This window comes from Lynx canadensis, chromosome B3 (genome assembly GCF_007474595.2).
Source record: "Lynx canadensis isolate LIC74 chromosome B3, mLynCan4.pri.v2, whole genome shotgun sequence".
Taxonomy (NCBI): domain Eukaryota; kingdom Metazoa; phylum Chordata; class Mammalia; order Carnivora; family Felidae; genus Lynx; species Lynx canadensis.
Window position 1 is genome coordinate 10,593,706 of NC_044308.2, and position 14,225 is coordinate 10,607,930.

The following is a 14,225-nucleotide window of genomic DNA, read 5'->3' on the forward strand; positions in this document are numbered from 1 at the left end:
CTAGACACTGCGGCCTGGGGGCGACTGATAGCCTGTGCGGTTCTCGACGGATTAATCGAACTTCCCTCTAGAAGAGCTTTCCTTCCTTGAGGTCGGGAGCCCTTTAGGCACGCCCAGCGGCCCGGGGGAGCAGGAGCAGGGACCCGCGGGTTGCGGACGCCGCCAGCAGCTCTGACCTCTGGCACCTCCCCAAGCCCCGGGGCGCAACATCTGTCCCCAGAAATACCCGGGCAGAGGGGGAGCGAGCGCGTCCACCCCTCCCTGGGTAACTCGGTCTTCGCTCTCTTCCTAGAAACCGCCCCTCCTCTCCCGTCTAGCGCCGCGAAGCCGCAGCACTCGGTCCCCGTCCCGCGGGGGCGCCCGCGCACCCCACCTCGGCGCCCCCAGTTCCTCGCGCAGCACCGCCCAGCGCCCGCGGGGGCGCCCCGTGCTCCGCAGCGCCATCTAGGGGCGGGGCACCGCCTTCCTCCCTCCTGGGCACCCCCCTCCCTCCCTGCGCGCGCGCCCCGAGCGGGTCCCCCTCGCGCCTCCCCGAGGGCGCGCTGGCGGCGAGGGGCGGCCCGGCCTCGGGGCAGACGCAGGGAGGCGAGGGCCGGCGCGGCCGGCTGGCGAAGGGAAGCGGGCGATGGCAGCGGCGGGCGTCCGCGGGCGGCGAAGCGGCGGCGGCGGCGGCGGCGGCGGCGGCGGCGGCGGCGGGCGGCGCGAGGAGCCCCTGTGATTGGCACAGCCCGAGCCGGAGGAGGAGGCGCGGGGAGGGCGGAGGAGGAGGAGGAGGAGGTGGAGGAGGTGGAGGAGGAGGAGGAAAGGGGCGAGCGCGCGCGGCGGCGGCGGCGGCGGCGGCGAGGAGCTGTGCCTTCCACCTCTCCAGCCCCGGCAGGACGGGGGCGGCCGCCGCGGGCCCGGGGCGGGGACAGCACGCAGCCTCGCCGCGCACACCCCCGCCCGGCAGCGGGCCCGACACCCGGGGCGAGCGGGAAAGCGGCGGCGGCGGCGGCGGGGGAAGGATGCAGGGGAAGAAGCCGGGCGGCTCGTCGGGCGGCGGCCGGAGCGGCGAGCTGCAGGGGGACGAGGCGCAGAGGAACAAGAAGAAGAAAAAGAAGGTGTCCTGCTTCTCCAACATCAAGATCTTCCTGGTGTCCGAGTGCGCCCTGATGCTGGCGCAGGGCACGGTGGGCGCCTACCTGGTGAGTCCCCGTGCCAACTCCGCCGCGGGGGCCCCCTCCCCGGCCCGGCGCTCGGGCGGCCGGCTGGCACGGGGAGGGGGCCGCCTGGGGCCCGGGGGCAGGCGGGCATGACCTCGGCCCGGCGCGGAGGTTGGCGAGTGGTGCAGCGGCGGCCGCCGGGGGAGCTGCCGGCCCGGGCTGCCGAGCGAGCCGGGAGCGGGCGGGACCGCGGATGCCGGCAGCTGCTCGCGCGGCCGGCGGGGGCCTGGGGTGCCCGGGGAGGAGAGGCGGCGGGCAGGTGGCCGGGAAACCGTTTGCTTCCCCGCCGGGAAGGCGCAGCCAGAGGGTGAGTTCAGGAGCCCCCTTGGAGAGGCAGGCATCGCGGGTTTCAGGTGACCTGCACATGGGAAGAAAAGCCAGTTGAGCATCCTGCGTCCTCCACTCTTTCCATTCCATCCGCCTCGAGAACAAATTCATTATGCATCATTTTCTCCGGGCGCTTTCCCCATGCGCCAATTACGGAGGGTGGGGGGTGGTATTTAACAGCTTAGAGTAAAACGCACCCGAGTGTGGCCCTGTTCGGAGCCTGGGCTGCAGGGGGAATATTCCCTCTCCGTATCCCAATAGCCATCTTTTGGCGTCTGGGATAAAGTTACAGTACCTGGAGAGCAGCTGCGAGTTTGTGTAGCTCCTGCTACCCGTGCTTAAGACCTCGATTCCCCACCGTGGTCTCTCGCCCGCGAGGGGGTCGCATCATTTTGCACTATGTGCGTCTATTTCATTTGCCTTCTGACAGGGGATATTAACGCTCAGACGGCCCAGGGGTGCCTGGCATATCAGAGGAAACAGCTTGTAATGACTCAGCACTGTCAAATACCTACTTTGTCGCCTTGTCCTGCCCCGCGCGGGTGGTCCCAACTTGAGTTCCAGAGAGCGCACTTTCAGACCCGAGTCCAGCCCTGCCTACACAGGAGAAGATTTTGTCAGTGTATAGTGTTAAATCATTACTTTGGTGATTGACCTGAAACATGAAATGAAACGTCAGAGACTTTGAGTGTTCCTGAACAAGTTTGACGGAGATAGAATTGGACAGGATTTTGGCTGTTGGAATACCACATCCTCAGATAGAACCATGCTTTTCCTGATGTACCACTAATCCCTCCTTCTTGGCCTTGGGGTGCAGTTAATGAAGGCTGGACTGGTGGGTGCCCTGTACCATTCATAGTCTCCAAAGACTCCCGGGCTTACAGTCAGAGGGAAGTACAAGCAGGCTTGTAGCGTAGGGGAACGTCATCTTTGTGGTTAGCAGAGAGGATTGTTCAAACTCAGCTCTGTTCCTGGGGTGCCAAAGTTACAGGGCTCCTGAAAATCAGCTGCATTTCCTTTGCTCCTTGTGAGATGAAAGTGTTTTAAGTCCCCGTCTCTGTGCATCCTTGACTTGTATGCTGCAGGTGAGCCCTGAAGCCCAAAGCACAGTTTTCTTCGGTGTTTAGATTTTTGTTGTACAAAAATGCACTTTTCTCGGAGTTCCAGCACAGACGGTCCCTGTGTGGGGGGTCCGTTCATCAGCACTTTCACGGAGGGAATTTTGACTGTTACGCTATTAAGATAGGTATGTGTATTACCAAGATGCAAATGCGTATTAACAAGATATTTGTGGGTCTGTGCTGGAGCGTATGCAAAGTGTGTACTACCTAACCGGGGTCTGTGTTTGGGGAGGTAATTAGTGTATCAACAGCTGCCTTCGGGTTTACCATTTTGTTTGCCTGAAGCCAGTTTTGTTCAGTAGGGTGCGTTATTCATGCGTGGCAAACAGGAACGGAACTTTTCACACCATGAATGATAAAGGCCTGGTCTTCGTTTTTTAGCTTGCCATGATCTAAGGGTTTTAGAAAGGAACGAGGCTGAGCTTCAACTAGATGAGTAGCCTGGGCTCCTTTAGAAAGTTAAGGAGCAGAGGGCTGCTGGTGAAGCTGGATACCTAAAGGCAGGGCTGGCTGGCACCGGGAGATAGAAAGTTGACTTTAATCCCAGAGTAGGCCAGTGGCAGGAACCCAGTCCACCTGGTTGTTGGTGGTGATGGGGGGAGAGGGGGGCTGCTGGCATTTCCAGCCTGGGCTGATAGAAAGCCTGGTTCAGAGGGGTAGGGTAACAGGAGTCGACAGGTGACCAGCAGAAGGCGGATGGAGGCCCAGGAGAGGACAGGCCTGGGAAACTGAATTTATTTTGATTACTAGGAGCGGAGGGATAGGGTGCTCAGGGCTCTGCCCTGCCCGGCTGCCCTGGACTCTCTATGGCCATCTGAACCTCGTGAAAATAAATAGTTTGCTTGCCAGGGTTGACTGAATCAGGTTGCTGTGGGTTTTGTTTTTCTGGGCCACTTGGGAGTTTTCTGTTCATCTGTTAATTTGGAGGTGGAATAAAAAGTTATTCCTGCAGCTGTGTGTGACTTCTTCATGGATAATTTGAGAATGGAACGTTGTAGGATGTTTGCAGGAAAGGCAGACGTCTGCGTTTTAATTCATCATGGCTTTCTTAAGAAACCTCAGAGCCTGCTTTTCTAGGTGATCATACGCACTGTCAGGGTCCATGTGCCAGGGGTGTGTTATATATGATCTTGGCAATCAGCCTGCCTCTCCGATGAAGCATTTTCAGGTACCTGATGAAGGGCACACCGTGGGACACTGCCAACAGTGCTTGCTTTGATAGCGAGGGGGGTTATCGAAAGTTCTATGCCAGCGACATTATTTTAATCTATTTGATCCCAGTAGTCCATGCAGCTACCTTATTGTTTTGTCTTCTCAGATGCCGTGTTTTATATTTGGAGGCTTCATTTCATTTCTCCCTTTACTTTCTGAAAAGGGCTTGCCCTGTGTCTTCAATGGCACCGGTGTAAGCTCCCCAACTGCAGAACTGAAGCAGGAAGTTGCCTGTGATTTGAGAAGCAACTTTGTAAAGCAGGACTGTGTGTGTGTGTGTGTGTGTGTGTGTGTGTGTGTGTGTGTGCGCGCGCGCACGCGCGCTTTCCCTCAAGAACCTGCCCAGGGAGGAAACTCAAGGGAGACTTGTATATGAGACAAACACCAATTGTTAAGCTGGGCAGGGGACCAGCAACTTTTTGCCTCCATGTGTGTGCGGGTGTGGGGGTGCGTCTCCCAGGGCAATGCTGAAGGTTATTGACCCTGACACCCAGATGCTGTGATAGTAGAGATAAGGTAATCGCGCAACCCCCCGGCCAGCTGTGGATTCTGAAATCTGCTACACTTGCAAGTGTTGTAACTGGAAATCATACTTCAGATAAGCCAATGTCACGGGGATGTTCTCTCTTAGTCCCTTAAACTGCCTGAGTGGCTATGCGATACTTTGTTGAGCATAAGAAGAGAGACCCCATCCAGTTTGATCAGCAAGGTATGCTGGGTCGAGAATGCGATTTTCCTTTACTTGGGGCTTTGCTTTGGGTGGCTCCAGTCTGAACTGACCTTGCAAGGATGTAATCTCTGCTTAAGTCTCGGCCCCTTTGGAGAAGGCTTAGGCCTATGGGAACTGCAGGGAGAGAAAGTTATTTTGTGTGTACTTCATGGTGATGTGTGGAGACCCACTGAGATGTCTCAAGCCATTCTTGGAGGCCAGCCCTGCGTGTAGAGCTTCGTGTGTGTTATCAAATTGCCGAGGACTGGAGTCGATAAGGCTGTGTACAGGAAATTAAAACCTTGACACCTCTGGGCAGTTAGGATCGAGGCTCACATACAAATGCATTTGAATTTCCTCAGGATGCAAACTTGACAAGGCCTGTTGAGTCTCCAGGGTGGGGTGCACAGACAGTGCCTAGGACCCGTGGTGGGCATTTCCCTATTTAGAGTTTTGCAAACCCTAAGTCGGAGGTTGTCGTGACGAAATAATTCGCCGGATGACTGAGTGCATGTAACAGAACTCCCATCTCACTGATTTCTAGTCACTTTAAAAAGTGTTAGGCCTGAGAGCATTCAGTGGCTTGCAATTACTTGTAAGGTGAAACTACTGGATTTGTTATTCTTTTTTTTTTCTCTCTCCCTAAAGAAGCATCATTTTGAAGATGGGTTTTTACGTCTCTTACCCAGAAGCAGACAGCTGAGGGACATTTTTAAAGTCCTTGTCAAATTAGTATGATGACTAAGGCGACTGTATTTTACTTAATCAAATTATTTTACACACTTATGGTTACTCAAAGTGACAAATTCCCTGCCATTTGCATAATTACTATATAGCCCCAGGTAGTAAGAAATACAATTACCCTGATTTTTTTTTTTTTCCTTGCTGTTTGGTTGCACATGTTTAGCTAATAATTATTTAGGGGAAAAATGATTTCTGCAAATTCCTTTCAATCAGCTTTGTGTACACAGCTTAGTTTCTGTAGGGGTTTTCTCTTGGGGGTTTCATGGTCAAAGAAATGGGATCGGTGGGCTGTAAAGCGGGCAAGATCCTTCCTGAATTTTGGAACTCTCCCCCTTTTCCATTTTAGATACCTTACAAAGCAGAGGACACAGAGGCCTCTCCGCAGGGGCACTGTCTTGCTAATCACATGCCCAGCATTTAAGCTCATCTTGCTTGCCTGCTGCCGGAATGGCATTGCTCTGTGTTAAGCTGGATAAGTTTCTACTTGGGCAGAGGCAGTTGGAGCAAGAGGGGCTCTGCATCTCTCTTGCTCGTCTTGAAGCAAGCTTTCAAGTGCTGCTTGTTTATGGAGGGGCTCGCATAGCCATCACTGGGGATGAGTAAGTGTAACCTAGCAAAAAACAATGAGGAGGCAGCCACAGTTGAAGACGATGAAGGCCTGGAATAAAGACCCAACAAAATCCGTGAATGTTCCTGGTTAATTGCAGACAGGGGTGTTCCTTTCAGGGTCTAGGCCTCCTGCAGAGGGAGTGGCAAGGACTCCTGCTGAGCTGACCTTGTTCCTTGGATTGAGGGAGGGCTCCTTGAGGTGCTAGGCAAGGAGGGTGGGGCCTGCCAGGTGACTGGGCAGGCAGGTCTGCAGAAGTTGCCCCCCTCTTGCTGGGATGGAGAATAAAACTCTACCAGCAGTATTTCTCCTTTCAACTTGGTGAACACATTTAACTTGCAGGGATTTAATTTTTTTTTTTTTAAGTTTATTTATTTTTGACAGAGACAGAGTGTGGGCATGAGCTGGGGAGGGGCAGAGAGGGAGGGAGACACAGAATATAAAGCAGGCTCCAGGCGCCGAGCTGTCAGCACAGAGCCCAACGCGGGGCTCGTACTCACAAGCCCCAAGATCATGACCTGGGCCAAAGTCGGATGCTTAACCGACTGAGCCACCCGGGCGCCCCAAACTTGCAGGGATTTAACTGCAGCACATCATTTAATAAATAACCACATTCCTCCAAAGGAGAATCACCATACTCAACACTTCTACTCATGTTTTGTATACCTACTCCTATTATGTATGTTAACATGTGCATCGTGTGCATTATACGTTTAATACGTACACGTTCTGGTGTAGGGTTGCATAGACCAAATATTGATTGCTGTCCCTTTTGGACGTTGTTAAGGGACAGTTTGCTGGTAATTTTGATTGTGTGGCTTAAACATGGGTTTAGAACTCCCCTGAAGTCAAGTGACCTATATTCTGTCCCCTCTCAGAAATGTTTTTGGTAATCTGTAAGCCGGAAAGATAGCATCCTTGTTCCTTTAACTTAGTTTTGTTTTCTGTTGCTATATCTGTATCTGTATCTACAAAATAGGAAATAAGTAGGGGGAAAAAGGGTGGAATCAGTGACTTTGGTTCACAGGATAAATAAAATTGGTATGGTTTGAGAAACTTGTATTTTATGTAACCCAAGTGTCTATGTGTTCATGTTAAAATGACTAAACGTGGTTAAAACCCCAAATGAAATGGTTAAAATTGCCAGGTAGGAGAATGATAAGCATCTGCGGCAACCTTGGCTTGATGGATGAGCTTCCGAAGACCTGGGATTCACACCCACGTTCTCCCCTTCTTGGCTGTGTGTTCCTAAACTGATTACTTAACCTCTCTGTGCCTTGGTTTTTCTTTTAAAACGGGGGTCTAATAATACTCATAACGATTCTCTGAGGATTCACTGAATTGGTACATGGAAAGCACTTTGAATGTTAACTGGCACATGGTCTTTGATATATACGAGCTATTAATAATGACATGGTTGTACATATTTTCCACAGGCATTCAGTTTGTAGCCCCAACAAATGAGAAATAAAATTATTTCAATCAAACTTTGATTTGGGTGTAGTGAACTGTACTCTCAGGTAGTTCCCTTGTTCTGCATGAACATTTTGTCCGGGAGGTAAAATGTTTTTAGAAGCAAGAAATAAGTACCAGTTGCTAATTCTGTTTATTCCCTTATTCTAAATGTAGCAATCCATTTTGTCTTAAAGACGCTGTAAGAATTACCAGTCACGTGGGAGAGGAGTTTGCTCTAGTAATGGTTCTGTTGAGCGTTTCTAGCCAGTGGGTACTTGGAGGTGGGTGGACAGGGGCGCTCGGGATGGCTGGGAGGGACAGGAGTCCTGATGCCTCGTTTTGGGGGGCCCTGTTTCCCATCGCTCTGGTCTGTGGCTACAGGATAGGGAATCCTTGATGGTCCTCTATGTTGCAGGCAGCTGAGGAGCAGAGTGTTGGCTATGGAGTCAGAAGACTTGGACTTGAACCCGGGCCTGCTACCTACCGGCTCCTGGTGACTTGACTTACCTGAGTCCCAATATTGTCATCTGAAAAATGGGACCGACTTACAGATGGTTGAGATATTTGAATAAATGGACACATGATAGAGTGCTCTCCTAGGGTACAGGATTCAGTACTTGCTTTGCTGCTAATGACACAACCCTAGTCGCTGACCTTGGCATAACCAAAGTCCTTCCCCAGGGCCTGAGAATTTGGGGTATTGGGTGAGGCCTCGGTTTTGTTTCCCACATTGGAGATTGGGGCTCTCATAGCTCACTCTGTTTCTCTGGGTGAAGAGTGGCCACTTCAAAGCAGCCTGGAGTGTCAGGATTCGGGGATCAAGGGACATATGTCCTGGACATATGCTGTCCTCTGGTCAGCGACCTGGGAGCTTGGTCCTGGTTGCCAGGGGCGGGGCTCAGGTCTCCTGCCACACCCACTGCTTCATCTTAATCCTCCTGCAGTGCTCGGCAGGGCTCAGCAGGCACAATTGGGGCATTTTCCTCATCTTGACCCTTTTTGGTTTCTCCGAAGCAGAGCAAGTCGGCTCTTTTTTAAAGTTAAAAAACTTTTTTTTAATGTTTACTTATTTTTGAGAGACAGAGCATGAGCGGGGGAGAGGCAGAGAGAGAGGGAGACAAGAATCTAAAGCAGGCTCCAGGCTCTGAGCTGTCTGCACAGAACCCGATGCGGGACTTGAACTCACAGACCTCGAGATCATGACCTGAGCTGAAGTCAGACGCTTAACCCACTGAGCCACCGAGGCACCCTGAGCAGGCTCTTGATAGATGCCGTGCTGTTTCTCATCCTCCGGGTCCATTCATCCCCACTTACGATGATTGTTTAGGGGGTTACCTTTGCACAGCGCCCCTCTGGTCGCACCTGTCCTTGGGAAGGATAAGGAATGGACTGGGCTCTTCTCAGTGAATCCACCTGCAGCATCTGTTTTAGGCGAGTTCTTAGCCTCACATTCAAGGGCCACGGGCTTCACAAGAGAGCACACGCTCTCTGAACACCACTGCATCCCCAGACTCTGCTGGCTGGGTGTCGACTTCCCCGAGGAAGAAACCCTATCAGCTTCCTAAGACCCTGGACCTTCTGTAGCCACAGTTGAGTGAACAAGACTGGCTGGGGGTGGGGGTGGGAGGGGTGCTGTGTCGTGGGCTCTCCAGTGACAATATGCAGAGCGGAAATGCTCCACTGGGTGTAGCGGAATCTCTGCAGCTGGCTGTTCCCAGCTTCTTTATTTCTGTTCTTCTTTGTGGCTTCGAGACGAGCCTTTCTGTAAAGGGAACCCCTTCCTAACGGAGGGTTTAGTAGCTCAATTTAATAGGAACGATCGTAACCAGCCCAGCTGTTTCCTGAAACGAGCTGACATTCCTCTTTAAATAGGGAATGGTTATTTCCCTGAGACATAATAGTCGGTCATTAAAATTTTCTTGGACTTAATACAAATGTCTCATTTATGACTTCCAGTCAACACTTCAGTGGAACAGTTTAAAAGCCAAAGACAACGTAGGTTGGCTCCAAGCCACAGGTTTTGAATGGGGCTGGGGAGGGGGTAGTGTGGAGCCCACTTACTCCCCTTTGCCTCCATGATTTCCTTCATAAATACCTTCATAAATAAAAGGTGCCTTCAACACCTCTTCAATACTCTGTTCTTCTGGGACATCACATCCCCAGTGGCATTTTAAGATGCCTGGTAACAGAATGGAAGAGCCTTGAGTGTAACAGCGATGTCTTATTTCCTTAGCGTTGGGTTTGGTTAAAATCTTTGGGGCACCTGGGTGGCTCAGTTGGTTAAGCGTCCGACTTCGGCTCAGGTCGTGATCTCGCGGTCCGTGAGTTCGAGCCCCGCGTCGGGCTCTGTGCTGGCAGCTCGGAGCCTGGAGCCTGTTTCCGATTCTGTGTCTCCCTCTCTCTCTGACCCTCCCCCGTTCATGCTCTGTCTCTCTCTGTCTCAAAAATAAATAAATGTTAAAAAAAAATTAAAAAAAAAAATCTTTGCCACGAGCACAGAAGCAAGCTGTGGCCACAACCCATCCAAGTGGCCAGTGGTATGCTGGGTCCCTGGCATGTCCCAGCAGGTCTGAGTTACTGTGGGATAGAGTGAGTCCATTCAAAAGCCTAGGGAGTGCCTTTCTTCTGTCTGTGCGTCTGTCTGTCCACCCACCTACACTCCCTATGTGAGTTCTCTACTATGTGGTGGCAGATTCTGATTTGTCTGGCAAGTTGCCCTTTGGGACGGGTCTCTGGATAATTAACTTGGCTGTCCGGGTGACCCTCGAAACCTTTCGTCGGTGGGTCTAAAGCCTGTTGTGGCTGTCTCTTCCTAGCTCCCCGAGTTCCCGATGATGCAGAGTTAGCAGAAATAGGAAGGAGCCAAGAGCAGGCTTTCAACACATAGTCCTGGGGAATATAATAGAATATTAGGCGTCTTGCTCCCTAAGTCACTGCCTACACAACTACCAGAACTTCAGCAAGATCGAGATGATTCTTTTTACCTCCATTTCTGCACTCGCAAGGTTGGTGCCGGGAGAACAGTGTCACAATGGCGCTTTCAATTAAAGACTATCGTCAGATGTTCTTGGGACTGGCTGTTGTCTTTCCCTCCTCCCCTCTTTGGGAGAAGGCTTATGTAAAATAGACACGCTCCGTGTCTAATTGTTGGATCTGCTCCCCCAGCCTGACACTGCCTCTTTCCCATCCTCGGCTGATTCGAATGAGAAATTACCACCTTGAATATAAGCAAGTGGAAATTGGAAAGCCGCCCTCCGACTGATTATGTAAGCTCTAAAATACTGTACCTGAAATCTTGTGTTTCCCTCGCTGAGAATTCTCTTAATGAAGGTACAAATTTCTAAGCGCGGACCTGTATGTTTTTATTATGTAAGCTTCCATTATTGTGACCCCAACCTGTGAAAAAGAATGGTGTTGATTAGTTAATCTCTCCGTTGGCTTTCAGGGTCAGAAAATCATTGGAAGTAGACTCACAGAGCCACCTAGAGCTCTCCCCTTGGAACTTGGCAGCCTGCTGCTTCAGCACCAGCACCTTCTCTCCAGGGGTGCATAGGCTCGTTCTGTGTCTGAGGTCACCCTGACTCTCCGGGTGGCAGAGGGCAGGTGTCCGTGAAGGCTTGAGAGATTGCTTGTGCGATTCAGTGGCGTGTTCGGGAATAAAACCACTGTCGATTGTGATGGGCATCCATGCTTTGGACATTTCATTTCCCAAAGTCCCCCTACCATCGCCTTTGGGGTGTATTTTGCCTCGTGTTGCATAATTTGCCGGTCTTTTGTTGTGGCTCATTCCCACCATCCTCTTCTCAGGCTGCACGCTGCGTGGCCCATTTCACATTTACAGCCTCCTAAAGTGTAGACAAGGAGCTTATTTTGTGGCCAGAGTGGACACTGGGAGGAAATACTTAAAAGAATCTAGACGAGTTGAAAGAGATCCAGAAGAGCTTCAGAAAGGCCTCCCCTGTCTCCATGTGGAAAATTTAGGACAAGAATCACAACTGATTGTGTGATTTATCATGTGGCGGGTCGCATTGTCTCCCCAGTGTGGTAAATACTGTGTCGGCTGGGAGGCTGAAATGCCAAGAGGAGTTTTTCAGCCAGCCGAAGGAAGAATGTCTTCTGGAAACAAAACCCACAAAATAGCACCTTCGCTTTACCTTTGCCAAATCTGTGGAGATGCATACGAATTGAAAAGGCCGGCAGCGTAGCTCTCCGGCTTGCAGGTGATGGGAGCAGGTAGGGAGGGCGTCCTTACCACACACGGGCTCAGAGGGGCCCGTGGAGCCAGCAGGACTTGGGCTAAAAGCGGATGCAGCCCCGTGAACCTTCTGAGATGCACAGGTGGAACCGACTGTCCACTCGGCATGTCGTCCCTGTGTCCCATGGTTGGCCTTGGCCTGCGTTCTTAGGTCTCTTTAAAAATAACGGGCGCCTGGGTGGCTCAGTTGGTTAAGTGTCCGACTTCAGCTCAGGTCATGATCTCACGGTTTGTGGGTTCGAGCCCCATATTAGGCTCTGTGCTGACAGCTCAGAGCCTGGAGCCGGCTTCTGATTCTGTGTCTCCCTCTCTCTCTGCCCCTCCCCTGCTCATGCTCTGTCTCTCTCTGTCGCAAAAATAAATAAAAAAAAATTAAAAAAAACAAAAATAAATAAACATTAAAAAAAAATAACATAGCCAAGGGGGGGCACCTGGGTGACTCAGTCGGTTGCACATCTGACTCTTGACTTCGGCTCAGGTCATGATCTCGTTGGTTCAAGGGTTAGGGCCCTGCGTTGGCCTCTGCATTGACAGTATGGAGCCTGCTTGGGGTTCTCTCTCTCTCCCCCCCCCCCGCCCCTTCCCTCCCCCAAATAAATAAACTTAACAATTTTTATATTAAAAAATATCTGCCCTGCAGTGCCTGGGTGGCTCAGTCGGTTGAGTGGCCGGCTTCGGCTCAGGTCATGATCTCGCGGTCCGTGAGTTCGAGCCCCGCGTCAGGCTCTGTGCTGACAGCTCAGAGCCTGGAGCCTGTTTCAGACTCTGTGTCTCCCTCTCTCTGACCCTCCCCCGTTCATGCTCTGTCTCTCTCTGTCTCAAAAATAAATAAACGTTAAAAAAAAAAATTAAAAAAAAAATCTGCCCTTACTGCTTTTCATCTTAGGCAAAATCGGCACAGGATTAAGTAATTTACCCAAATATGCAGCCCCTACCCTCCAGAGCTAGCCCCCCACGTTACCTCGCGGGATGAGTAGGTGAACAGTCCAGAAGAGTTTCATTTTTGGAAATAATGATTGTAAACATACAAATAAAAGTAATGTTTTGGTGAATGCAGGAAAAAAGTCCACTTTTTTTTCTCTTTTAAAATATTCCTTTATATATATATATATGTATATACGTATACATACACACACATATATATACGTGTATATGTATATATACACACACATATATATACATGTATGTATATATACACACACATATATATACATATATGTATATATACACACACATATATATACATATATGTATATATAGACCGTTTCCTAATAGGCATCATACCTATCCTTAATCTGGTGAGCAGGTAAAAATACATACACTTGTATTTATCCGTCTTCTGATACTTTAGATTTCACTGGGGAATGCTTTGTCACTTAAAAGTAATAGGACCAAGGCAGCTATTAAAAATGCCTCTAGGGCTGCAGGCACCCAAGGCTGTCAGGGAGGCTGTGCAGTGTGACAAGGGACACGTTTTAGAGCCCCCAAAAGGAAGCTGAGTGTTCCTGTGTTCAGGTCTGTCGCCTCCGTGACTGCTTTTCTCTTTGCACCGGGTGAGCTGAGCTCTGGTGGTCACGGTGGTCAGCTCAGCTCTGTCGCCTCCTGGTTGTTCATTAATTTTATTCTTGCCTCCCTGTGCTGGCCCCTGACGCCACAGGGCCACGCTTCACCAGCCCTGGCAGGATGTCCCAGTCGGATCCATCAGACCTCTGTGAGAGCGTGCTCCCAGGAGTCAAAACCTGGTCACTCCTGAGTAGGACTCCTGTGCCAGGCTTAGGCTACAGGCACTGTCAATATCCTTCTTTAAGCTGTTTCCTTTGTTGGTTTCTCACCGTCCTCATTGGGTGGGTAATATAAGCTGAGCTCTCAGTCCTACAGGAGGTAAAGATCCAGTCCCACCTTTGACCACAGACTGTATGGTAATTCTTGCCTTCCCGGATGGACCCTATTGTATTTTATTTGGGGGGTGGGGGTGGGGGTGGGGAGTGTGGTCTTCATATTCTATTTAAACCTTCCCCTGTGGAGTTCAGAGGATAGTAGGGGCATTCCCAAACATTTTCTGTATCTCTGATGTTAGAGAAAAATTGGGTTATATATTCTCCCTTAGATATAGAAAGGTGTGACGTGTAGTACAGAGAAAGTGACTTTGACAGTTCATCCTTTGGTTGGAGGAAGACTTGGACCCAGGGGCGGGAAGGTGGATGACGATATGAATGAGTTTCTAGGGCATTTCTGAAGGAAGAAATGGGGTGTATTGTTTCCCTGGGGCTCTGCTGAAACAAACTAACCATACACGGGGTGGCTTCCAACAACAGATTTATTTTCTGGCAGTCCTAGAGGCCAGGAGCCTGAAATCAAGGTGTCGGCAGGTGCATCCTTCTTCTGAGACTCCAGGTAGGATCGTTTCTTGCTTCTTTGTAGTTCCTGACAGTGGCCCTTGATCTTTGATGTTCCTTAGATAGGCTTTGTACTCCTCCCTTATGTGACTCTGAGGTCACATGGCATTTTTCTTCTGTGTTTCTCTCCTCCTCATAGAAGGACACCATTCCTATTGGATTAGGATCTACCCTAATGACCTCATCTTACCTTAACT

The 14,225-nt window shown here is 50.7% G+C and overlaps 1 protein-coding gene across 1 annotated transcript in view; it reads left to right on the forward strand.

Moving 5' to 3' along the window:
* Positions 1-834: 834 nt before the first annotated feature.
* Positions 835-14,225, forward strand: part of SLCO3A1 (solute carrier organic anion transporter family member 3A1) — a 316,410-nt gene continuing 303,019 nt past the window's right edge. The window contains 1 exon segment of the mRNA XM_030317455.1: positions 835-1,184. Within this exon segment, the coding sequence (XP_030173315.1) occupies positions 1,005-1,184 (180 nt within the window). The 5' untranslated portion in view covers positions 835-1,004.